This window comes from Emys orbicularis, chromosome 8 (genome assembly GCF_028017835.1).
Source record: "Emys orbicularis isolate rEmyOrb1 chromosome 8, rEmyOrb1.hap1, whole genome shotgun sequence".
Lineage (NCBI taxonomy): Eukaryota > Metazoa > Chordata > Testudines > Emydidae > Emys > Emys orbicularis.
In genome coordinates, this window is record NC_088690.1 from 101127222 (window position 1) to 101154834 (window position 27613).

General features: G+C 40.8%; 1 protein-coding gene across 1 annotated transcript; it reads right to left on the reverse strand.

The window, feature by feature from the left end:
• Positions 1-805: 805 nt before the first annotated feature.
• On the reverse strand, positions 806-27251 carry VDAC1 (voltage dependent anion channel 1). The gene is made up of 9 exons (XM_065410187.1): positions 27146-27251; positions 17778-17847; positions 16764-16813; positions 12880-13032; positions 12732-12784; positions 6636-6863; positions 3527-3677; positions 2887-2944; positions 806-1731 (listed from the first exon to the last, which is right to left on the reverse strand). Exons 2-9 carry the CDS (start codon positions 17842-17844, stop codon positions 1640-1642), a joined length of 852 nt encoding a protein of 283 aa, XP_065266259.1. The 5' UTR covers positions 17845-17847; positions 27146-27251; the 3' UTR covers positions 806-1639.
• Positions 27252-27613: the final 362 nt, after the last annotated feature.

Genomic DNA, 27613 nt, shown 5'->3' on the forward strand with positions numbered 1-27613 from the left:
GCCACCCAACCTGTCTGGGCTGTGGGGGGAACGCAACCAAAAAAATATAACTCAAAAGGGGGAACTCAGTTCAAAAAATTTGAAAACCACTCAAGGTGCAGGGAAGACATAGCTAGGTGCTGTGTGCAAGCAGAGGAGTATCTCAGGGTGCAAGCAGGGGATAGCTAGGAGCTGTGTACAGGCAGGGGGGCTCCCGGTGCAGCTCCCAGCTTCAGCCCCCGCACTGGTCCTGGCGTGGGAGGTGGGGGGAGGTTTGCCAGCTTCAGCCTCGCAACGCTCCCAGCTTCGGGGGGTTGGAGAGGTGCCAGTGTAGTGGCACAAACTGCTGTGCTACACCAGCTTCAGCCCTGCACCACTCCCAGCTTATAAATGGAGAACCACAAGAAATGTACACCTCTACCCCGATATAACGCTGTCCTTGGGAGCCAAAAAAATCTTACCGTGTTATAGGTGAAACCACGTTATATCGAACGTGCTTTGATCTGCCGGAGTGTGCAGCCTTGCCCCCCCGGAGCACTGCTTTACCGCGTTATATCCGAATTCGTGTTATATCGGGTCGCGTTATATTGGGATAGAGGTGTACTAAATTCTTAAATATTTGCTGTCTTATGGAAAAGACTGAATTACAATTATATTTTCTGAATGAGTTATTCTAAAATTTTTTTTAAGTCTCCCAAATAATTTATTCATCACGTACAAAGATACAAGTTAGAAAAAAATAACAGCAATAAAATAAGATGATGCAGGACCATTTTGTACAAAGCAAGAGGAATTAATATAAAGACAAAGTAAAAGGTGAAGTTTCAATATTTTATTCAAGTTGGGTTTTTTGTTTATTTCATTTTAAGTAGTGTCAAGTACAGCATTTTGGGGTCTAGTTCCACACAAAATGGAAGACTAAAAATGTTCCCATTAAATTGCTAAAAAAAGTGGTAATAAAACAAAAGTCCATTTTAAATTCAGAGTGATGCCACTATGTGATGACAGTTACAAAGACTCTTCCCTGCTTATGGCTCTGTCTTACAAGCTTTTCCATATTTAGTGCAAGGGAAAGGAACCACAACACAAAACAAGTATTATTGACTGAGTCACATCAAACCTTCTCCATACCAAAATTATACAAGGTGAACAATCTAAAGCACTCTGAAGCTCTAGGTATCAGATAACTAAATAAGACAAACAGTTAATGGAATATCTGTCTAAAAATATCCTTTTTTTCCTGATAGTTTTGCACACTCCATCATGGACTGAAACTCTGATAAGTTAATATCCAAAATCTATGCTTCATGAATTAAGAGTTCACTATGGTGGATTGCAATTCTCAGTCACAGTTTCTATATCACACTTTTCTGTCCTTATATAGCCATTACTCTGGAACAGGTAATCAGTACCTTCATCATATCCCTTGTGAAGTTGTAATTAGCAGCTGTGATGGGCAACAAGCCTGGAATTAGGTTTTTTTAAAATGTTTTCTTCTCAAAGAACAACACTTTAAAGCTTAGCTGTCTTTAACCAGGTTTAACATGACTGATACGTAACAATACTTGCACCCCAGACATAAAACATTGAAAGGTTCACTAAATTCTGAAGGTAGCTATGCTGTAAAGTATTTTCAAATTAGTGATTGTACAATCCCTTTTTATGCTTCAAATTCCAATCCTAGACCAAGTTTGTGTCCACCCGCATTGACATTCTTGCCATCCAACAAAGCCGACAATGTAAGTTTGATACCTGCGTAAAAGAACAAAGAGGGAGAAGGTAAAACCTGGAAAAGAGGTACCACATAAAATATGGTGTGTGTATATTTTGCTTCTTTGAATTATTGGCCCTTTATGGTAATTTAATTTGGTTGTATGGGGTTGACTATTCGTGTAAAGATTGTTCTTTTAAAATAACTTGTAGAATGCCTAAAGCAGTGGATGCATTTCTATCAAAAGAAATAATAATGTACAACAACATAGGGCTAAATTCTGCTATGTTTACTCATCTGGGTGGTACATTACTCTGAGGGCTTGTCTACACTACGCAGCTTTTAGCGACAAGGCTGTGTTGACACAGCTAAAAGTCAGTGTGTGTGAACGCTCTCTATCAGTATTTTGTCGGCACTTTCGCCGATAAAATACTTCCAGCCCCGCGAGCGGCATAAGCTTTGCTGGCAGGAGAGTGCTCCTGCCGATAAAGCCGCGTTCACACTGCCGCTTGTGTCGGCAAAACTTTTGTCTTTCTCGGGGGGGCTTTTTTAAGTACCCGTGAAAGACAAAAGTTTTGGTGACAACATCGCAGTGTAGACAAGAGCTGAGTCATTCTATTGATTTCAGTGGGACTAATGGCAGAGAAAGGTATTACTTAATGTGAGTGTGAATGACAGAATCAAGACTATTATGTCTACCCAACTTCCTAAAGCACATTTAGGTCTATGGATGAATAGTGCAAAATGCAAAAGTTATAAAAATTTGTATCAATCTGGTATTCTGACAGCAACATCATTGTGCTTCAATAATTCTGTGATCAGCAGTACTGAAGTTCTCCTCTCTGGGCCAGTGGAACTCAAGCGTGTCATGCTTTGAATCAGAAGAGAGGCTTACAATAGGAGAGCTTCCAGTGTCTATGAATGCACTTGCTAAATCAAGATTTTACATGTACAAAAGGCCTGTTTGTGTGTCTAACCGGTCATTTGAGGTGCTGCATGCTTCTGGCAAATCTGCTCCTCATTGAATGTCAAAAACTTTTGAAAAAAATCCAGCCCTAAAAGGGTCATTTCTTGAGTTGGCAAGTAGGACAACAATGTTATAAAACCAAATCACTTTTCTACATGAAAATCTCTTTGCTGCTTAAAGACTAAAATGTATCTTTCTCAAATTCTGAATTCCTTCTGTCTACACTTACCTGGCTTCAAAGTTTGAGTGTATCCTAAACCAATCAGACTGGAGTTGTTCACTTTAGCCTGAAAAAACAAAAAAACCCACAGTCATTTGAATAATCTGGTATATTTCTTCAAAGTCTTTGCTGTTTAAAAGGTAAGTGGCTTTGTTTAAAAGGTTAAACTATTTCAGATTCCAAATCATGAACAGAATATGAACCAAATTTTGCCACTACTTACATCTATGCAACTCCACTAAATACTTCCAATATACAAAAATGTTTTTGTTAACCAACTTAATAACTATTGTAATGAGTCATGAATGCCAGAGAATACTCTCTTCCACTTCACCTAGGTCAATTCTTATATGCCAGTCTATTGGTAAGACAGCACTCTGTGCTACTTTTCAGAAAGTATAGGTAATAGTGATCTCAGACTGTCTGACTGATGGACAGCAGGCAAAATACAGAGAATGGGTCAAATTCATCCCATGGAATTACATCAAGGATGTATTTGACCCACTAAATCCAAAACAAATATTACAAAGTTTAGAGCTTTCTATTATTACAGGCAGTGCAGGTAACAACACTTATAGTTGAGGTTACTCAATTTCCATTATAAGAATCTGTTTTCCATTGCTTATAACGGCACCTGTACAGTACTCACAGAGAAAGATGCATCAGGGTCAATCTGATATTTGGCTGCTATTCCAAAGCGAGTGTTGCTATTTCCAGCTGTCCAAGCGAGATTGACAGCAGTTTCCAATTTATCATTCACCTTCTGATAAATGGAGCCTCCAAATTCTGTGCCATCATTCCTGTAATGAGCAGATTAATTTTAAACTGCACAGGAAACTTTAGGTTCTTCATCAGGATCCATGTAAGTAAAAGCTTCATTAATAACTCATTTAATAACTCTGTAGCAACTATATAGAATGGAAACAATTGGCCAGATTGATTTTGAGAAGTCATGCAACACTGAATTTCATGAATTGCTTATCATATTTCAATAAACCCATCCATGACCAAAAGAGAAGCCAGGAGAAAAACAGAAATGGGCTCATAACTGATGGTTTCCAAATTTCCCCTCCTCAGTGGTTGAAATCTTTTCAGCAAACTGGATCCATCAGGCTTGTTTTTATCTATACATCTAAGAAACCTGTTTCCCTAACACACCTTTTTTAGTGCTCATGGAAGTGGCTACAATGACAGTCCTGCTGACTGAACCTCCTGTTTATCCACCGAACAGGTATAACACTGGCAGCGTAATTTCCTCCTGCTGCCTCATCAACATGCCTTTGCACAGACATGGAAGTACCATCTCTAAGGGTAAAATGACAGTTCAGTTTCCAAGTCCATGCAATCCTTGCCCTCCATCCTGCGAATGCGTATTAGTGCCATTTGCAGTAGTAGCAGTTTTGTATTGTAGACACTTCTATATTAAAAACTTATTTTCATTTCATTGAGCTACCAGATGGTAAGAACTTTCAATTAATACTAGCCTGGCTTAAACTAGCTACATAAGAGGTAAAAAGGCTCCAAATTTCATTTACCAAATTTATGAACCCTCTTGGCAAGAGTGGAGTTTTTAAAATAGCAAATAATTTTTACTGACACAGCTCATGGTAAAAACGGTGTCTGGCTTTTGCATTTTCAGTATAGCTCATTCTGCTGAAAGAGGGTGCAAATATATTGCCCAGAACAGGTAGCACAAAGGAGTTTATGAACCACCTGAACTCCTTTGCAAATAAGAGATCTCTGATCATTTCTAATCAGGGACTTCAAAATCAACTGCAATAATCCATTTTTTTTTTTTTTAAGTAAATAAGGCATTCTGGGATGAAAAAAGATAGATGGACTTGGAGTCCTTACAACCTGTATAAATCCGATGCAGCGTTTATGGAAAATATGAATGCCTATTTTGCAAATTTAAGGAATAGCATCAGCCTTTTAAATTGTCAGAACTATTGTTCCAGGCAAGCACTAAAATACTTCATATACAACTGAAGCTCATGTACAGTCAACTCATCACTGACTATATTTGTCACCCAGGAAAGGGAGGAATTAAAAAGCACTGATTAGAATTGGATATACAAGCAGACTTTGTGCAAGCTTCCTACACAGCTCTATCTGGTTCTGCAACAGCAGGAGTTTGAGCTGTACTCATAAAAGCTAGGGAAGTCATATTTAAGGTGGAAATTCTGTCTTGCCCTACCTAATACCTAGATACCATAATTAATATATAAGCATGTTATTTTATATCACCATTTTGAAAATACTGAAATATCCACACAGAATATGGCGTTCTAGGAATGGAGTTCCAGCTATAAATCAATTTCCTGGATGTTGTGGATTACGTCAGGCCCTTGGTTTTATTCTGGTGTGGATTTTTGTTTAAATTTCTTAAAAATACAATTTTAAAACCCCCTACATAAAACAGAGTGCCATCAACTTACCATGGGGTCCAAGGCTTCTTCAGACCTGAAATCATGTCAAAGGACCTATTAACCCACTAGTACCAGGAGTTAACATTTTTGCCTTGCAAATATTACATATAGTATTTTTTGTGTATTACAGATGGATAATACCAAATGCAAAATAAAAATCCTCTGGTGAGTAATTGCTAACTAAGAAATACATTTCCAGGGGACCAAGAAAGGGCAGTGGAGTCTGAGGTATTGTTTAGAAATTCCTTCCAGCTGTTGCCTTCATTTAAAAAAAAAAAAAAAAAAAATCTGTATTTTATAGTAATGGCCCCAAACACAATGTTTTGGACTACTACAGACTACTGTAGTTGAAAGCCATTGTAAGTGTTTGATGGGATAGCTCATAACTTTTGAAAATCTGTAGGGACCAATGCATACACTTCGGATCCGAGTTCTCTACTCATGCATTTGCGATTTGCCAGTCATTCCTTCTGGACTACATGGATTCAACTGTTCTTTAAGGCAGTTTGAGCTTCCTAAATCATATCTTGCAGAACCACGGGAAAACTGAACAGAATCAGGGTTTGAATAAGCAGCTCGTAGAAGGCAGAACAGTTGTTCAAGTTCCAAATGGGAATGGTTTGCAATAGCCCTGCTACATACAAAATGATTGTTATCAGAAAAGGGTGAGGACAGAACTGAAGATTTTAATTAAATTTTGTCCTCTTTTTTCCATTTGTGCAGAAATGACAAGTGCTTGTGTAGATGGATTATTAGGAATTCCAATTCTGAAACATCCCAGGGTTAAGGCTATATGAAGTTTGATTAAACTCCCTTGCTCTTGTGTTTCATTTCCTTCTGTTTCTGTTCTTGTACATTGTTTGTTTTCTCTCTTGGGCCAAACCATTAGTCTCTATTCCAATTTACCTTGCATAAATGGAGTAGTAGCTTTTATTTTCTCCTGCATGAAGAAAGTGTGTGTAATTGAATACGTTTGCTTCTTTTATTTTTCCAATAAAAATCTGTTACAAAGTTGTACAGTTGAATGCCAAGCCAATCAATCGCTCACAATCTGTTCTTATTCCCTCCAAAATTGAATGAGTGCTAAAGGTTCCCTCGGTCTCCCATGCCCTCACCCACATACATCAAACAAAGGGCCAGTGCAAAACAGCATCTGAAGTCTTTAAGCAGATCTCTCTCCAATTTCTGGAGGCTCCTACTGAGCCTTCTCAGTAATTGAAGAGTCCATGCCAACTCCGTCATTCTCCCTCTTATTAATTTTGACAAACTCTCCCCTTCGTTACTAAACCAGGGAGCAATATACATTAATGCTCATTTGCTGGTACTTACACATTAGTGTGAAGCTGGAATTCATCAGTCTTATAACCAACAGCAAAGTTGCTCTGGGTTACTCTGGATTTAGTCGTCTCAAAAGTCATTTGGTAACCTGACAACCAACCCTCATAGCCGAACACAAAGGCTCCACGTATTGAAGGTCCAGCAATATCAAAATCCATGTCACAGCCAAGGTTGATGTGTTCCCGTTTATATCCGGTCTTAATTTTAGCATTTTTTTTCCTGAAGGAAAGGGGGGGGGGGAAGAAAAGGGTAGAGATGGGGTGGCAACAAAGTTTTATGACAAAATCATTCATACGTAGTGTCTTTATCAATCCATTGTTACTTTTAACAAAACGTAACGATGCCAGAAGACAAAGTACACATACCCAGAGATCCATCCTTTAAATTTGTTTCACGTTGTGTACATAACTGCAAATAAATTATGTGCACATGAAGCAATAAAATAAAATAAAAAAACGTTTGGAATACTGAGCCTCACATGCAGATCTTGAAACTAAATTACAATATATGAAAGTTGCAATACAAAAAGCATGAAACAAACCTAGTATGTACAGAATTTTTTTGCAATTAAAGACTGTGTTATCTAGGATCCTACCTAATTGCTTTGTAAACTGGTGTAGGTGAGAGAGAAGATGACTTTGCAGTTTTTATTTGAATATAATTTTAAAAGCTTGTTCCACTGACAGCTCCTAAATGCCTAAAACTGGAAACTTCTGGGAAAACATGAAGCAGAAAGGTTGCTTAGTCAAGTTTCATATGCAGACTGCTGTAAATCAACTCAAGTCCTGTTCTGGGTTCTAAATAGGTGGGAACTGTGTCAAGAAAAATCCATTGTTAACCACACAGTGACAGACAGCTCCACCATATCTTACTAACTACAGCCCCAATTCAGCAAAATACTGAATCTTGTCCCTAAACTTTAAGTAGCCTTTAACTGGACTACTCATGTGCTCAATGGTACACAGGTGCTTCAGTACCTTCCTGAATCAGGTCCTAAGGCAGAAAGTGTTACCTTTTCCCTGCCTTTCTCTTCCCAGAAATATTATTCAACTCTATGGCATTAACAGCAGTTATAATCCCATTTGACAGTGTGTTCACTTTCCAAGATCAATTTCTACAAGATTACAGCTTGACTAAATTGTGCGTTTGGAGGTTCCCTTACAATCATATTATGATTTGATTATTAAATATCAAAAGTTTTTCATCCCATGTTAATTCTTTGCAATTAAAGACTGATTTATATATGATCCTACCTAATTGCTTTGTAACTTGGTATAGATGAGGAAGAAGATTATTTTGCATTAGACAATTTTTAATTGAATATAATGTTAAAAGACTGTTTCATTGATATCGCCTGACTACCTAAGACTGGAAAATTTCTGAGAAAAACAGGAAGTAAAAAGTTTGTTAATCAAGTGACATATGCAGACTACTGGTTGCCTAACAAACACTTCAATTCAGTATAATGGGTTTCCTTTCATGCAACCCAAGGAGGAAGGGCTTTTCCTGTCACACATCTAGTCTTTCTGTATACAAGTATTAATTTAGGGCATTCATTCTCTTGAAATGCTCTGTACCTACTTAATTAAGCTATCACCCATTAAAAATAACCAATGCCCTACTTGCCATCCTGTTCAATTTCTATTAGCAACGATGCATTATCCACAATCCACATAACAGTAAGAAAAGGACACTTCTAATGACTAATGATCATTTGTGGCTAATGGCCTTGGCAGCTACCACGTATCCCTCTGCCTTGATTATCAGATATTTACATCAATAGCATTTTGGTCTCCATAAATAATACAAGATATAAAGAATCACAAATTTTCAGAAGTTCAAGTAATCAAACTCCCTGTCTCCTCCCACCTCATAGCTATTCCCATTATTGTACAGCCACTGCAAACATTTTTAATTTGAACATTTCCATTAAACATGAAAATTGGAGGGAGGGGGGAAAGTGTAGCTGTTCCATTAGTAATCTCTCAGGAGGGGTCAGCAGAGCATTGCAATAAGGAGCTGCTGGCAACTGAAAGAGTATTTTCCAGTCTTGCCCCAATATTACTCACAGAAAGATCTCCTTTTCCATCAACTAGGAGTAGCAGAAATTTTTGAGCCAGTCTTTAGAAACAAATGCTCTACCACCCTTCTTTCACAGTGACTATTAACACTTCAACTTACTGCTGCTTTGCGGAGCCTTCACCCCACAGAGCCATCTGTGTAGCAAATAAGTCTAGTTTTTCAATGGATTAAGTAAAACTCTGAAGAAGTTGGAGGAATTTGGGTCTTGTGGCAGCTATGCATCAAACTATGCATTTCTAGTGCCGACATCATGTGCTAAATGCATTAAGCACCAAATGCAAACTGAAGAATGCATAATCGTAGTCCACAAAGCACCTCTTCTCCATCACTCCTTGATTTAGTCACTGTTACTTAGCTTTTCTTTCTTTGCATTTAAAAGAAATTATGCTGTGTCATTCTTCCACACCATTACTGAAGGAGGCTTGCACAGACAGGGTGGGTCTTGCATTGCGATCTGAAAACAGGCTCAAGCTCATTAGATCTTCTGTGGCAAGTAGTTCTTTAGTGGGTTCTCTTCCAAGAGCAACACTGCCCCTGGAAAGTTTCATCTTGTGCTCTCTTAACTCAGTGGGTGACAGAGGGAAGAGGCATTCTCTCAGCTAGGCCCTAATCAGTTAAGGGTTTTAAAGACTAGTACCAGGACCTAGCACATTAGAATAGAAAGCCAAAAAGTGTGCTGAGCCCCCTTATACTGTCCTTGTATCTTTCAATATGGAATTACACTTATAGACAGACCTGCTGCCTGGAATCACTTGCTCCTTGCTAGTCTTGTCCAATGCATAATATTTCTCTTACACTTCCTTAGGTTTGTTTGCATTAAGGGAGCAGATTCTCATTACCTGGTGGACTCTCACTCCAGAATTTTTGACTGTCATTTTTAAGATCTTTTCTTTCCTTTGAACTTACAAGTTCATTCCATCAACAACATTACATTTTGGGAAAATTGTATCAAAAAGTTTCTTCTGCCACTTTACTTGGTCACTTCCCAGAGTCGTTCCAAACATACGGTTCAATCTAATTGAAATTTCAAAGTAATGCTCTATTTCAGCTGGGGGGAAAAAAAGTCTTTACTTTAATGGTTTCAAACTTGCCTGTATTACACTTTTACAGTGATTGCACCCTTCCTTTTACTCTCAGGAGCTTCTAAACTTTGCATTGCTCAGCTGATGTTCTCTCCTGATGTCATCTCTTCTGCAGCAGTGTAGGAGGTGGAAGTCAAAAAGACTGTCAGCAGCACTCAGCATTGGCCTACCTCTGCTTCCACTGAAGTCAATAGTAGTAAAACTCACAATGACTGCAATGGCACAGGCCAACACTGAGCACGTCTGAAATTCCCATTCGTGGTTAATAGGTTCATCCAGGAAGGAAGGGAAAGCAAAAGATGTGTCAATGGAGTCTGCTGAATTCAATGGAGTCACACCTGATTCTGGCCCAGTTTATTCAGATAATTTTTAATGGCCCTCCACTGAGGAATCCCCGTTTCAATTATAAGGCAGATGGTATAATATCTGGGGAGCTGTTGTGAGATAACAGCTCAGCTATAATTTCCCATTCATATGTGATTATTTTTAAAATCCAATGATGTAATAATTCATTTTCAACAAAACTTCAGATTATTATTAGGGCTGTCAAGCGATTAAAAAAATTAATCGCGATTAATCGCACTATTAAAGAATAGAATATCATTTATTTAAATGTTTTTGGATTTTTCTACGTTTTCAAATTATGGATTTCAATTACCATACAGAATACAAAGCGTACAGTGCTCACTTTATATTATTTTTATTACAAATATTTGCACAGTAAAAAAACAAAGAAATCGTATTTTTCAATTCACCTAATACAAATAATATAGTGCAATCTCTCTAACATGAAAGTTGAGCTTACAAATGTAGAATTATGTACAAAAATATAACTCACTCAAAAATAAATCATTGTAAAACTTTAGAACCTACAAGTCCACTCAGTCCTACATCTTGTTCCCCGCTTCTTGTATATGTCACCTGAAAGTGACAACAGATGTTTGCATGGCACTGTTGTAGCCGGCATCACAAGATATTTACGTGCCAGATGCACTAAAGATTCATATATCCCTTCATACTTCAACCACCCTTCCAGAGGACATGCATCCGTGCAGATGATGGATTCTGCTCAATAGCGATCCAAAGCAATGCAGACCGATAGATATTCATTTTCATCATCTGAATCAGATGCCACCAGCAGAAGGTTGATTTTCTTTTTTGATGGTTCAGTTCTGTAGTTTCCGCATTGAGTGTTGCTCTTTTAAGACTTCTGAAAACATCTCTACACCTCATCCCTCTCAAATTTTGGAAGGCACTTCAGATTCTTAAACCTGGGGTTGGGTGCTGTAGCTATCTTTAGAAATCTCACATTGGTAACTTCTTTGAGTTTTGTCAGATCTGCAGTGAAAGTGTTCTTAAAACAAACAACATGTGCTGGGTCATCATCCGAGACTGCTATAACATGAAATATATGGCAGAATGTGGGTAAAACAGAGCAGGGGACATACAATTCTCCCCCAAGGAGTTCAGTCACAAATTTAATTAACACATTCTTTTTTTAACGAGCGTCAGCAGCATAGAAGCATGTCCTCTGGAATGGTGGCCGAAGCATGAAAGAGCATACGAAGGTTTTAGCATATCTGGTACTAAAATACCTTGCAATGACGGCTACAAAAGTGCCATGCGAACGGCTGTTCTCACTTTCAGGTGACATTGTAAATAAGAAGCGGGCAGCATTATGGCCCGTAAATGTAAACAAACGTATTTGTCTTAGTGATTGGCTAAACAAGAAGTAGAACTGAGTGGACTTGTCGGCCCTGAAGTTTTACATTACACTAAAAAACGAAAAACACAGTTATGTAACAAAACAAAACAAAAATCTATATTTGTAAGCTGCACTTTCATGAAAGAGATTGCACTACAGTACCTATATGAGGTGAACTGAAAAATACAATTTCTTTATCATTTATACAGTGCAAATATTTGTAATAAAAATAATAATAATGTAAAGTGAGCACTATACACTTTGTATTCTGTTTTGTAATTGAAATCAACATATTTGAAAATGTAGAAAAACATCCAAAAATATAATAAATTTCAATTGGTATTCTATTGTTTAACAGTGTGATTAATCGCAATTCGTTTTTTAATCACGATTAATTTTTTTTAGTTAATCGCGTGAGTTAACTGCGATTAATCGACAGCCCTACTTTTTATGCTTTAAAACTAAAACTGAATATACTATCTGCACATGAGATAGCAAGCAATTTGAAATTAGAATATGAGGTCTGCAACTTGGGGTGAAATGGTCACTGTGATTACTGCCTGGTCACTTGCAGTGCCATGTGCTACTTTCAGAGGCAAATCAGCATGATATTCTCAATCATCACAACATTTGTTTGTGTGTGGGAAGGAAATCAATGGGGATGGAGGGGAAATCAACCAACATCTAGTCTTACAGCTGCCTAATCCTCCTGGCCCATATAATATGTCACTGTCCAATCACACCAACCAAAACATTCATCCAATCCCAAACATGGTTACAGCCTGCAAGAATTTAGGCTTTACATCCAGCTTGAAAAAAGAACCCAATTACTGAACTGAGTTATTGGAGCAGTCAGCCAAATAGCTTGCAGTGCTCATTAATCTCCGCACTTCAGCGGATTTGTTTAGGTTGTGGTAGCCAAGTGTACATTTTAAGATATGAACTGCATTAAGTCACAATGACCAAAACAAAACTGTTTCACCGGACACCAGTTTTGACTATAATTTTCAAATTAGTGTACTTAATCCTTTGCTACTTATAAATTATGTCAAAAAAGGAATTTTCAATTCCAAGGTTTAGTAAGATGTGACACGATTTGATTGCTCGGGGCATACCTGCTATCTGTTCTTATTCTTCAGTTTACAGGGAGTTAAAGAATAAACCAGTGTTCAGGAAATAAAAACAAGCAAAATATCCCTTTTTGTCGTCACTTCTTACCCAGTGTTAGGAGAGAACGAGGAGTCAAACGTCAGCTTCAGTCCATGTGCAAGCTGAACAGAAAAGAAATTCACCAGTTGCATTTATAATTAAAAAGGAGACTGTGATAAGTGAATTGGTAAACTGTGACTTGTGAGCTAAGAGTTACCTGATCTTCAAGAGTAATCTCTGTGCCTAGTGTGTTGTCGGTGTTCCACTTCTCCGTGAACGTCAAGCCATATTCCCCCCATTTGTATTTTGTTTCCAAACTGCCAGTAACTTTGCTTGTCTCTGAGTTTGCTGAACCTGAGCTTGTAAATTCCTAAAGTAAAGCAAAATAAATAAATAAAGATGCAGAATGTACTAATTACAGTAATTTGGGGGAGTATTCAGCACAGTGCTTTCTCAAATGCTTTTTCTATATTTGTTTCCTTGTCATTAATATAAGCACACACTTGCCCTGACAAAACTGCAAAATAAGAATGCTTCACATTTAAGGAATGCACTGGTGATGCGTGTGTGAATAATTTTCTCTGCTGACATAACACAAAATAAGACACTATTTCAAGTGTTACTATGCAAAATAAAGCCTGTGAAATAAAATAATTACTCTCTCAAGTCTTCAACTACATCTTTCCTCAGGTATTTCAATCAGCTCAATTAAGCAATCAAACAACAATTAATGATTATTTTGTAGCATAAGCCAAATGAGAAAAATTCTTCAGACATTTTTTGGGGGAGAAAAAAAATCACATTTCAAAAGTTCTGACAGTGAGGAAGAGATGTTGCAAATCACAGCAGCAGCCAACTGTGTACACACTTTATTTTAAAACAAGTGACTGACAATGCTGCCAAACGGCATTCAGACATAGGTTCCCAGAGAGCAGTGGCTCAATCCTGAACAGTTTACTAAGAGCCAACTCAAAGTCTGCAGGGAAAAAAACACAGTCGAACCAGCAGCCTTTGCAAGCTGAAGTTCATGCAGTTTCTACTCATCCTATTCAGCTGGGTAGAGAGGGAAAGACAATCCCCTCATCATCAAGTGGGCAGGGGGCCTGGCCTAAAAAATGCACAGACAGTAGGAACACAGAGCACTCCCAGGGACCCTTAAGTAATAGGGAAAACTGCATTTTTTTAAAGGAGGGACTGGGAAAAGGGGTACTCCCTGGGACGTCCCTTAGCGGGGGTACTAGGAGGGAGGGAGTGTGAGATAAAGCTGGAGGGGTGTGAACAGAGCTAGTCTAATCTTAGGGGGGGAATTCATGAACATTTTCACAAAACGTTATTCTTTTTTGGTGGGGGGTGGGGGGGAGATGAAGTGGCAAGTCATCAGATCAATCAAAAAAAGTCATGGAAATTTCAACTAGTGCTGGGAGCATGGATGCGATCCTGGGGTGTGTGAGAAAGAAAGATGAATAAAATTCCAGAGGGGTTTAGGAAGCATTATTACTCTGTCTTCTGGCTCCCGTTTTCATTGAAGTCCATCACACACACTCATACCCTCTACAGATTACACATCACGATGCAGTTTACGTAAGAACAGAAGAGCTGCCATGCTGGGTCAGACCATGGTCCAATCTTGCCCAGTATCCTGTCTGCAATAGTGGCCCATACCAGAACTTCAGGGGGAACGCACAGAGCAGGGCAATTATAGAGTGGTCCATCGGTCTTCCAGACCTAACTTCTGGTAGTCAGAGGTTTAGAGTCACCCTGAGTATGGGGTTGCGTCCCTGGCCATCTTGGCTAATAGCAGTTGATGGACTCCATGAACTTACCCAGTTCTTTTATGAACCCAGTTATACTTTTGGACATCCCAACATCCCATGGCAATGAGTTCCACAGATTAATTGTGCATTGTCTGAAAAAGTACTCTCTCTTGTTTGTATTAACCCTCTGCTGATTAATTTCATCAGGCAACTCCTGGTTTTTGTATTGTGTGAAAGGGTAAATAACACTTCTCTGTTCACTTTTTCCACACCATTCATGATTTTATAGACCTCTTTCATATCCCCTCCCTTAGTTGTCTCTTTTCTAAGCTGAACAGCCCTAATCATTTCCTCACATGGAAGCTATTCTATACCCTCAATCATCTTTGTTGCCCTTTTCTGAACCTTTTCCAGTTCCACTATATCCTCTGTAAGATGGGGCGACCAGAATTGGACACAGTATTCAAGGGGTGGGCATAAAATGGATTTACAAAGTGGTATTATGGTATTTTCTGTCTTACTTTCTATCCCTTTCCTAATAGTCCATAACATACTGTTAGCCTTTTTGAACCCTACTGCAGGGTGTCAGGAAGGCTAGCCCCCTGCTCCGCCGCTTCCTCCCGCCGCACCCCCCCCACAGCTGGAGCCTCGAGACACCCCCCACACACACCTGGAGGAGCCCTAAACATCCCACCCCTGGGCTTGATGAGCCCCAGGCTGGCCAGAGGCCCAAGTGTCCCCACCCCTCAACCTCGGCCAGAGCCCCAAGCCCCCCCTTGGCCGGAGCCCCAAGACCATCCCACACGGAGAAGCCCCAAGCCAATCAAAGCCCCGAGCCCCCATTCCTTCCTGCCAGGAGGTACCACCACACACACACACCTGCTCAGAGGAGCCCTGGGCCAGCCACAGCTGCATGTCCCCTCCCCAGACCCCAAGCTGCTGCGGGGAAAAGCTCTCACTAAGACGCTTTTGATATGCCCCATGCAGGTTCCGGGGCAGCTGAGGAGGCAGTAATTGCTACTCAACTTCCTGGGTACCTCAGTAATCTCTCTGGAGTCCAGGGACATTACTGATGAACCCAGGAAGCTGAATAGCACATACCACTTCTTCAGCTGCCCCAGAACCTGCCTGCGGCATAATAAAGCAAAAACTTCCCCTGCCAAACCCACAACCGGGGTTCCAGCAGCTGCAGCAGCGCCAGTGGAGGCTCCCATACGTAGCAGGGCTCTTTCACGGTCTATAACGAACCCCTGGCTATAACGAACAAATGGTGTGGATCCTGATGTGTTCATTATAGCAAAGTTGTACTGTACTTTGCACTTATCAACGTTGAATGGCATCTACCATTTTGTTGCCCAGTCTCACAGTTTTGTGAGAAATCCTATGTAACTCCGTGCAGTCTGCTTTGGACTTAACTATCTTGAATCATTTTGTATCATCTGCAAACTTTACCATTCCCACCTACCCATAGCTACTTAGTTCCCTTAGGAGCCTTTGGTAAGGGACATTGTCAAAGGCTTTCTGAAAATCCACAACACTATATCCACTGGATCACCCTTGTCCACGTGCTTGCTGACTCCCTCAAAGAATTTTAATAGATTGGTGAGGCATGATTTCTCTTTACAAAAGCCATGCTGATTCTTCCCCAACAAATCATGTTTCTCTGTGTGTCTGACAATTCTGTTCTTCTCTATAGTTTCTACCAATTTGCCTGGCATTGAAACAAGGTTCACCGGCTTGTAATTGCCAGGATCTCTTCTGGAGCCCTTTCTCCAGAATTCTCTTATAGAAAGATGGTGCGTTGTTAGGGTGACCAGATAGCAAGTGTGAAAAATCGGGACGGGGTGGAGGGGTGGGGTAATAGGAGCCCATATAAAAAAAAGCCCCAAATATCGGGACTGTCCCTATAAAATCAGGACATCTGGTCACCCTATGCGTTGCATAGTACAATGTTCTCTCGCAAATATTATGCCATATACAAGTCTATTCACCAAAACTGCACCTGCTAAGAGGGAGGAATTTTTAAAAATGGCAATCAGAGTGGAAATGATAATTTTTTTCCTACTTTCTAAAATTTCAAGTTTGTCATTTTGTAATTTAACTGCTCTCATAAAATGCAAGGTATAACTAGTATTTTATACAAGTGATGCATAGTACCGCAAATGAACACATCTACTATGTCATACATACCTCATTACTGAAAGATAACCGCAAAACATAGTATAGCCACATTATAATATAATCCAGCGTGTAAAAGGTGTGAAATTCATATTTTTCCACTTTTAGAAATGGGGACATAATAAACATATAGTTGATAGATATTAATGTTTTCTCTTTCCAAACTCACCAGTCCATTTTCAGATTTTGTCTTCAAATCAAGTTTTATTACTCCAAATCCTAAAAAATGGCAAAAAAACCCCAAGAATTTTACATATTAGTTTGAAACAGCAACATACAGAAACAGCATTTCTCTGTTATCTCTTACAGCTCCCAGCTCCATCTCCTTTGAACAATCTAAGAAAATAGGATTTATACAAGAGTTGACAGCTGCTCCTATTACTTGTTTGCCAGGACAGATTTTGCCATTTATATTCATATTAGATAGCACCTTCCTACACTAGTCCTAGTGATTTCAGTGGTGCTATTTACACAATGCTAGATTGGAATACTTCTACTACTGGTACTACCGAGGAGTACCTTGCTCCACAAGTAACCCTATTGACTTCAGTGATACCATGCTTAGAGTAAGGTAATGTTCGACATGAGTAAGGGGATTGTAATCTGGCCCATAAAAAGGTACTATACACCAGTTTCCTTCAAAACAGAGAGCGCACTAAGGGAGACATTGATGATCTTCAACCACAGGAGAACAAGTAGCTCCCCTCTGGTCTTTACTAGCCAGGACAGACAGCACTCTAAATCTCAGCTTGTGCAATGCAGTTCCTCCAATACCCTGGAATTCAGCCTGAACCCAAATATTATCATCTGCAAAATAACTTCAAATGTCTTCATCACAGAAGGCACTCAAATTAGCAGTCAAGCTGTCAATGGCTCAAAACAAATCTGATTAAGACTGGGTGGAAATTTCAGCTGAGATTTTTAAATCGGTTCTCACGGTTTCAGCTAGTTATTAGGTTTTGCAACAGGTCTACTGGTCGACCAGTTCCTGGCACTACTGGTTCTCCATTAATAACCTACAGAGACCAGAGTAGCAGAAACCAGGTAATGGGGGTCTAATAGAATGTACTGAAATTTCTAGTAAGGAAGAAAGTAAAATCTTAGGAAAACAGCTTCAGGAGTTAGTTATTCAGTAAAAAAAAAAAAAAAATTATATATATGAGTTCCTCCTGGTATTATTTACCATAGCCCTTGGTGAAAACATCTCTGGCAGATTTTCCTAGATCAGCGTAAGCAGGTGGAACAGCCATTTTCTGCAAAAAACAACAACAGAGATTACAATATTTAGATTCTAGCTGATAATTTAAGCAAAACTCCCACAGTACGGCCACTCTCCTTTTTCCAACCATCAGCTCTCAATTAGCTATAGAGCTGGATAAAGTATCTGCAGCAATATTGACATTTTCTTTATTGGTCAGTATTAGTCACTGAGGCATATATGCCATGTTGAATCAGAAACAGTCTGCAAAACAAATACAAAAAGGATAGTAAAATGTGAAGAAACTTTCTGTGCCGTTGAAGGCAGTTAAATGCTGATGCTTTTACAAGAACAACTGCATGATTTACTTCCTGGTTTTTGTTCTCATTAAAGTTTCTCTTTATGTTCGTTACTTCCATTAATCAAGGTGAGTATCACAATCAATCGGGACTGTGAGCAATCCAGGTTTAATTCAGAACATGCCTAACATGGGCTAACCTCTATAGTCAATTGCACCAAAATCCCTCTAACTCCGAGGATCTGATTCCAAGCACAGAGTAAGGTAAGCTCCTCTGTTACACAGTCCAACAGGATACAATTTATGCCAGCAAAATCTATGAGTGGCTATTCTTCACCCTAAACTTTCTTTTACTTGGGTACCACTGCTACTACTGGATCAGATTTTTAAACCTCCTTAGACACGGATCCCTCCGTTCCTTTCTGTTGCCCAGTGGGGAGAAAAACTGAATTCACTGTGCAGAACTGGAATTGAGGGGATTGCAGAGGGTAGAGTGGCTATATACAATGCACCCAAACAGGCAGCCATTGGCTACCCCTCCATACTAACTAGATACAAAATCCGAGCACCATGCAAACTCTGAGGCCTGGCCTGACCAGATGAGGGAGAATGGAGCCTGGGAGAGGTGATTGTGTGAGATGCTTTGTTTGGCATGGCTATCCTGCGAACCACAAGCTTTGGCCCAGATTTTCAAACAGCTCTTCAGGTTGTATGCGCTCAGCAGAACTTGCCCCCTGCTGGTTCAATACCTGCCAGCAAGAAGGAAGGATTCATCACGTTTCCCCTCACTCCCCACACCCACAGAGGTTTGCATGCCAGGGGGAAAGAAAACTGCCCCCCCCCCTTTTTTTTTTTTAAAAAAACACCAAGATATGAAGCTGTGACCCTGACATGTTTTGTTTCGTTTTTTGAAAGGGACAATCAAAGTCAGCAGACCTGAAGTTTTACAGACCTTCTCCCCTCATACAGAAGTTCACTATTCCTCACACATTACAATTTAAAAACCACAAAATTGATGATTTCTCCCTGCCTATCAATACCAGACGTTGCAGTGGGATTTCATATTCCTAAGATCCTTCTTGGTTTTGTGACATTAATGACATAATTCCAGTAAAGGAGAGTGCAAATGTGATAGAGGGAATTTTCTACCAGGAATAACCAATCCTGACTCAATACCACAAGAGCTGTGCAATGCCAGAAAACAATGCCTTAATGTAAGACCTAAAGCCGTACCGAAACAAAAAGACACCAATCACATGCACACAAGAGGGTGTTGCTTCTACTCCTTTTTTTGCTTCAGACTTGGATGCAATTTGTTTCCACATGAACTTCGCCACCCATTAATACCTGGCAGGCACTTTTAAACAGCCACTTTAAGCCTCAAGCATTCACTTCAACAAGTTGTTGCCTGCCAAGATAGGATCTTGCTTTTACATAAGTGAAGAATCCCTTTCCTAAAGTGTACAAAACAGACGTGGTAGCTAAATCAAATTGAACTGTCTTCTCAGAATGCACATAAAGTAGTATATAAGGGAGCATAACAGACATATTAAGATCTAGATTCAGTTACCCAGACTACATTGTATCTGGATGTATCAAAAGACCCTTAGAGAGACAAAGCGGGTAAGGTAATAGCATTTATTGGACCAACTTCTGTTGGTGTGAGAGACAAACTTTCAAGTTCTCCCACCAACAAAAGTTGGTCCAATCAAAGATATTACCTCACCCACCTTCTCTCTCTAATATCCTGGGACCAACACAGCTACAACAACACACATTAGAAAACCCTTGCAATTTATTAGTCGGATGCATCACAAAGTATCTGAGGAACGATAGGCTGCCATCAAGAAGCTAAATGGTTAATAAAAAGTTCAGGCCATATTCCAAAAGATTTGAAGCTGCTTACAACATTAGGGCTGAATTTTGCGCTTTTTTTGTGCCAGCATGAAAGCCGGGATTTAATTCCACTCCCTACAGTGGAAACCATTTTTAAAAGTTGATCAGATGTGATTCGGGGGCGGGGAGGGGGGGGGGGGGACGGGACACGACAGCCTACAAATCTGTTGATGCTTCTACAGTACTTTTAAAAAAAAGTTCCTCTGCTCCGCAGACCATCAATTTTAAAAACATAGCACAACTATGGCCCTCAGTGCACAGATCACTTCACAGAAAATAGAGTCAAGGTAGGCCCAGCAACTCCAGAATCCTGGACATATTGAGAGGATTCAGAATCAGGACCACTTACAGTTTGGACAATGCCACTTTCCAGTCATAGCAGCCAAATCTCACTAGAATTAAGTGAGGGGTAATTCCAAAACACCAAGCAGCATCAAATCACAGTATTAAAAATTCCTACATTTGAAAAGCAGGTAAGTATTGCTGTGAAGGGCAACTCATCTGCCGTCATTCTATAGAAGCCCTAATTGCTCTCAGTACAAGGAGCATTTTAGAGATCATATGCATTTCCAATACACACTTATGATCACATTGATTCAGTTGGTTTTCCTAAAATCAAAATTTTACACTAACTTGTTTTCACCAAGACTGTGTGCCAATATTATTGTTTTATTTATATATTTTTAATAATTCTCCTGTATAAAATTCCACAGTCCCAAACTCTGCTCTCACTTACACTTGTGTAACGCCACTAACGGCAATGCAGTTACTCTTACGCAAATGTAACAGAACGGAGGCAGGCCCCGGGATTCAGTTTTAAGATATTATCCCCAGCAAGCTATCAGCAGGGAGAGTCAGTCATGCTTGTGTGATGAATCAGCTGTGACATGCTGATCCAATGCAGCAGTTGTCTGTGGTTCTAGGGCAGTGGCAGATGCTTAGTCTCCTCTTATGCAATCACTATAATTAAGAAATAATATAATAATGCTAAATCCATGTCCACTGTAAATCTATTTGTAAGGCAGATCATTTAAGTAACATAGAAAGAGGTGTCTAAAATGGGTGAAAAACCGTTCTGTGTACAAGTTGGTAGTTAACCTTATTGTTGTCAGTGACAAAGAAAAAATAATTATTTCTGTTCACATCAGCTTGTCAACAGAGGCCTACTGTATTACAGGAGAAAAACAAATCCATCACATCATATAAGACTGCAGCATGCTTAACCAGAATAAAGGGCCAGGGACTAAGGACATACCGAGCTAGGGTGACCAGATGTCCCGATTTTATAGGGACAGTCCTGATTTTTGGGTCTCTCTCTCATATAGGCTCCTATTACCCCTCACCCCCTGTCCCGATTTTTCACGTTTGCTGTCTGGTCACCCTATACCGAGCGCATGTCTTTGTCTTTCACTTCTGGAATTCCAGGAGGTGAACTCAGACTAGGTCATAAGTGAAACTGAATACGCTGGTCTTATCCCCGCCCTGCTGTGTGTATAGATCATAAAACTACCACATGACTCAATCCCTGTTCATAGGAGGCCAAGACTTAAATAGTAGGAAATACTGGAAGTCATTGAGGCACTGACAGAGCTACATGGGGAAACTTTGAACAGATTGCTTGACTCACAGTAGAGCTACTAACGTAAGCACTAAATTCAGAATTGTAAAGAGAAAAAATGGGAAGCTTCCTTTAGAGTGTGCAGCAGCTTCTACTTATTGTAGACAACAGGGGCCAAATTCAGCCCTAGTTAAGAAAACTCTACTGAAGTCAACAGAGTTCCACCTGGGCTAAATCTAGCTCTAAATGTTTCCAAATATTGTGAGGTTGGCAAGTTTCCATTGTATAACACAATTTTGGGGTCCTGTCAGCAGTTACCCAACTACAGGCAAACAACCATTTATTTACCTGAGTGTCATACAAAGTGTCATTTTTTTTTACCCAGTAATTTTAAATACATCTGTTTGCTAGCAGCCTCCCTTCCCACAGCGAGGCTGAAACGATATAATTAATAATGATGATGATGATGATACTTCCTAGCTATTACATTGAGATCTACTGGTGAAGAGAACTAAGTGCTTTACAAAGGAGGTCAGTATCATTATCCCCATTTTCACACAGATGGGGAAACTGAGGCACAGAGAGGCAAAGTGATTTACCAAAGAACACCCAGCAGGCCAGTGGCAGTTCTGGGAACAGAACCCAGATCTCCTGATCCCAGTCCAGCGCTCTATCCATCAGCCAACATGCCTCTCCTATGATACTGGAACTTTCCCTGCATGGACTATTGGCTTTTCCTTTAGTTTTATTAATATTTCTATGGTGGAAAATATACCACAAATTTAAAATAAGAAGGAAAAAACCCAGGCAGGACCAAAGTTAGTGGGAGTCTATGAGTAAGGATGTCGTGATTTAGACCTCAGTTCAGGCTAATTTTCACTTATAAACTTGAACATATGCAACAATTCTTGAAAATGGTGATCCCTATTGAATTTGAAAGGATTTCAGTTTACCATTTCCACCGCGGGGTTCCTTTAGAGCATCTTAAAGGCAGACTTTGTGCCATGATATAAGCCAACGATATGTTCCACTGAACTATTTGTACAAACCACAATGACACACTATCACAAATTATGAGACAAACGACAATCTCCCTGCATAAGAGGGAAGGCAAATCAAGGAGTCATCCCTTAAACCTAAGAAATTTGATTCATTTTTAAAATAGTTGCTAGAAAGTTACAACTTGAAACAATGCTCTGGATTCTTTGGCCAAGAGATTTAATTTATAAATTAAAAATAATTTTAAAAAAGCATGAGGGATGGTGGATTTGTATTACAGAATTACAAAAACGATGGTCCTAAAAATAACGAAAACAAACCAGATTTCAGTGTCTCAAAAAACTACTCGCAGTTGAAAAAATAACTAAGGGTACGTCTATACTTACTTCCTGGTCTGGATGTAAGCGATCGATCTTCTGGGATCGATTTATCGCGTCTTATCTAGACGCGATAAATCGATCCCGGAAGTGCTTGCCGTCGACGCCGGTACTCCAGCTCAGCGAGAGGAGTACGCGGCATCGACGGGGGAGCCTGCCTGCAGCGTCTGGACCCGCGGTAAGTTCGGACTAAGGTACTTCGAATTCAGCTACGTTAATAACGTAGCTGAATTTGCGTACCTTAGTCCGAAGTGGGGGGGTTAGTGTGGACCAGGCCTAAGCCTGCCCAGGCTTTGTTTTAAAAGAAGTTTAAGAGCCTAATACAAAGCCCATTCAAGTCATGATTGCAATCAGCTTTGGATCAGGGCAAAGATTTATGCACATGCTTAACTTTAAACACAAGTCATCCTAAAGCACATGTGTTAGTCTTTGCAGGACCTGGGCCTAAGTGCACATATTTATGAATACTCTGAACTATGGATCAATAGGAAACCAAAGTCCAAATTTTGCCCCAACTTGTAAGTCCACTTAAATCAATATACCATAAGGACTCAAATATAAGTCCAAAGCCTGCAAGCTGTTCCACACAGGCAGACCACTAAGCCCTTGCGGTGTCAAACTATCTAAGGTACTTACTTATATGGCACCCATTACCATAGTATCTGAGCAATATCCCCACAATACACTTGTGAGGTAGGGAGGTACATTTAACAGATAGGGAACAGAGGCACAGAGTTTAGGTGACTTGCCGAAGGTCAAACAGGAAGTCTGTGGCAGAGCAGGGACTTGACCCTCAGTCCCACATTGAGTTCATGGAACTGTGTGCAGCATAAGGGCCCTAGTCTTAGTTTATTGAGCAAATATTGCGCATTTTAAACCCTCTCAAACTAGTTACATTATCATCCAAATAAGTAATTGTTTAGTTCTTAAATACTGATGTATTTAACATACTCTAGTGACTCCTTTGATTAATCAAACAATACGCATTTTTAAAAACCCCTTAGCACATATTTACAAGAACAGTTCAATGATCTTTGTGTTTAGGGAATTAAAGAAAGAGAGGGGAGTGATCTGAGTTCATGGGTGTAAATACAACTTTAATTAAGACAGTTTTATTATTATTTGCAAAGTTTAAGATACTAATTAAATAAAAAAAACACAGGATACAATTCTGCCCTCCCCGCTGTGACCAATAAAGTTAAAAAGGCTGTGAAAGCCAAACAAGTCCCAAGGATCCTATTCTTTAAAAATAAAATCCCGAACGTACATTAACAACTGTTCATGCAAATACATGTTTAGGAAGCAGTGAGCAATAATGTGATCATTGGCAGCAAGGATGGGAACAGACAGTAGGCATGGGTAAAGCACTGAAGAGGGGACAGAGCACTTCCTAAACATTCTGGGCTGTATTATATCCTCTATTACAGGGGTTCCCAAACTTGGTTCGCGGCTTGTTCAGGGTAAGCCCCTGGCAGGCCGCGAGACGCTTTGTTTATCTCAGCGGCCACAAGTATAGCCACTCGCAGGTCCCAGTGGCCACAGTTCACCGTTCCTGGCCAATGGGAGCTGCAGGAAGCAGTGGCCCGGCCCGCGCCGCTTCCCGTAGCTCCCTTTGGCCAGGAACCGCCGCCACTGGGAGCTGCGAGCGACTGTACTTGTGGACACTCAGGTAAACAAAGCATCTCGCGGCACGCCAGGGGCTTAGCCTGAACAAACTGAGAACCAAGTTTGGGAACCCCTGCTCTATTACATCAGTGCACCCTCAAATCAATGGGCCTGACCAGTTAAAATTGAGGGCAATATTTGGTCCTCCAGGGTATTTTTGTTTGCTAGTTCCTTTCACACTGTAGAAAAGCATTTACTATATTTAATCTTAAATCAATTTTCTCCTTCTATGTTTTTCATCTGCCATGTTCTCAAAATATGTATGTTTGGGCTTTGCAATCTCGCTGCTTAGATTCTGCTGACACCATCCTGCAGGGAAGTCACAATACTGATTTGGGGACATCACTCATGTTGCCATACCCAATTCAGATTCTACTGCTCAATCAGACAAAAGTTGAGGCTGGATGTGGGGGGAAGAAACAGGAGTACAGAAAATGATGGACTAAATAAATCACTTGTTGTGTAAAGTTGGAGCAGGTGTTGTATTTTAAAAAGAGTTTTCACAGTGTGAAAGTCCTTCTTCAAAGAGATTATGACACAATTCATACCAGGGAATGACAGAATTTTCATTTCTGATCCTCAAAAGGCAATCTGGAATGCAACACAGGATCAGAACAGTTTTTGTTGGTATCACTATCACTGCTCTTTCTAAATAGCCTGACTAACTCAACAGCATGGACCCATTCTACTCCAATTTTATTTTAACTAATGGCCAAAGACAGAAAGGACATGGAGATAGAGCTACTTCATACCACCAGATATAGTTCTTCCAGGTCACAGCTGTGACAGGACAGGGTGGGGAAACTTTTGTGGCTGCTGCACAAGGCTGAGCCTTTTCTGAGGATAAAGGAATTCAGTCCCTAGCATTCTCAAACTGGCCCACTGCTCCAGTATTAAAATACAATTAAAATATAAATAACTTTTTTTTTTTAATTACAAGTATTTTGGGGGTTGGAGTTTGTGTGTGTTTTTTTAAAGATCTCATGCTGAATGTTCCTAACTTCTGGAACTCCACTAAGCCCCATAATTTATTCACACTTTCCATAAGAATAAGGAAGATAATGGGCTGGTTAAAATAAGGTAAATTACTGGCAATCAAAGATTCTGTGCTGAGTCATGCTATCATACAAGACAGCCATATAGGTGGAGACATAGCCAGTGACCTTTGCTTTATCTGGAAATGAAAAATTATGAAAGGAAGCACACACCTCAAGAAGTGGCCATTCAGAAACATGAACACACTTCAAGCCAACTCTCAGATTGATTAGCACCTAGTACTACAACTCCATCAAAGTCAATGGGATTGCACAGAGCGTTAATGACAGAATTTTGTCCACTGCATGGAAGTATCCTAGTATAACCAACACTCTGTCACATGTTATTGCTCACATTTATATCAACCATAGAGCAAGTCATGGTTTAAAGGATCAAAAGCCATCTGATATCAAAGGTTATAATCTAGACATTGTTTCAGAAAAAGTGTATATAGTTGTCTATTTAAACTGTTAGAAAAAATATCCTTATTTTGCCTCCACATACATTTTAAAACATGCAAATCTTAGCTGCTATGGAATTTCCTCATATCATTCCTGAGACCAATTGAAGCAGTTCACATTTCAGGATCCTGCAGTTTTAACAGCCTGATGGATCAACAGCAAGCATTATTTTTTATTACTGTCAAGCCTCAAAAAATAGGCATGAAAAGGCATTAAGGACATTCAGAGTGCGGGGGTGGGGGGAAGGATACTGGAAGTATTAGAGACCAAAATCCCGTCAAGAACAGTTATAAACGCAGTATAGAGAATGAACAACAGTAAAATCTTGCTAATGCAGAAGTTACAATTTGTAGGCCCTATATTTATATTCCTATCATCCTGGCTGTGAAAATAATGTATATATTGCATCAGCTAGCACAGCCCTGCACTGAGATGTAACCAGCTCAAGTCTAGTTATTCGCCAGGAAGCAGACTTACATTTTCTTGTTGGGCCCTGTACAATGATAATGCATTGAGGTAAATCACAGTGCTGAGCATGCCTTCCCCTCCCCAGAGAGAAGGTCACCTACAGCCTACCTCTCCTGGCGGTACGGGGTGGAGAAGGAAGCTGCAGCTACCATCCTGCAAACCCCTCCCTGTCTGACTCTGAGCCGGCTGGCGGCGGGCAGGCCCCCGGGTCCCGGCTGGCAAACCGATGGCGCTGCCTAAAATAGGTGCCCACTCCCCATGCTTAGTGCCGCATGAATGCACCACCCCCGAAGGTGACTGGGGGCCCCCGGCTCAGTCCTTTGGGATCCGGGCAGCTGGTGCATGGGTCAGGCTCCACTCCAGGGAGCCCCTCCGCCCGCGCCTTGCCGCGGGTGCAGGCAGCCGCAAGGGCCTGGCTTTCCAATGCCTATTGCGCGACCGATGGCGCCGAGCACCAGGCCCTGCCTTCCCCTGCAGGCTGCAACGGCGGCCGCCGCCGCCTCCCTCGCCAGCCTCCGCCCGGTTACCTCTGCAGCCCCGCCGCGGGACCAGCGGCCTGCCCGGGGGACGGGAGGAGGCTCGGCCCACGCGCTTACCTTGCTCGCCGGGCTCTGCGGCGGCTGCAGCGGGGCTGAGTGACAGCTGGGGGAGGGAGCGGGGCGGACCTTGCCTGGCAGGAGCCCGGCCTAGGGAGAGACCGCGAGAGCAGCTCCGACACTCCCTGACAGCCGGGAGACGTGACTGCGGGCAGGGCTGGGCAGGGTAGGCTCGCCCCGGAGGTGGGTGCGGAGCTCTTGCAGGGCGTGACAAGCAACGGGAGGCTCATCGGCTCTCCGGGAGCATCCCCGTGTTTTAAGCCGGTGCTGGGCAGAGTCCTAGGGAAGGCACCGCTGGGCACAGCCCTGCCCTCGCAGCGTGCGGGGAGGATTGTTCCCAGAAGGCTCATCCACCTCTAACTTCTGGGAGGCCTCGAGGGCATGCTAGCTCCTCGCCACGGGTGCTGGAACTGCCTGGAAGTGGGTTTCCATCATATACAGGGTTTTACAGTTTGGTTCAATGGCTCT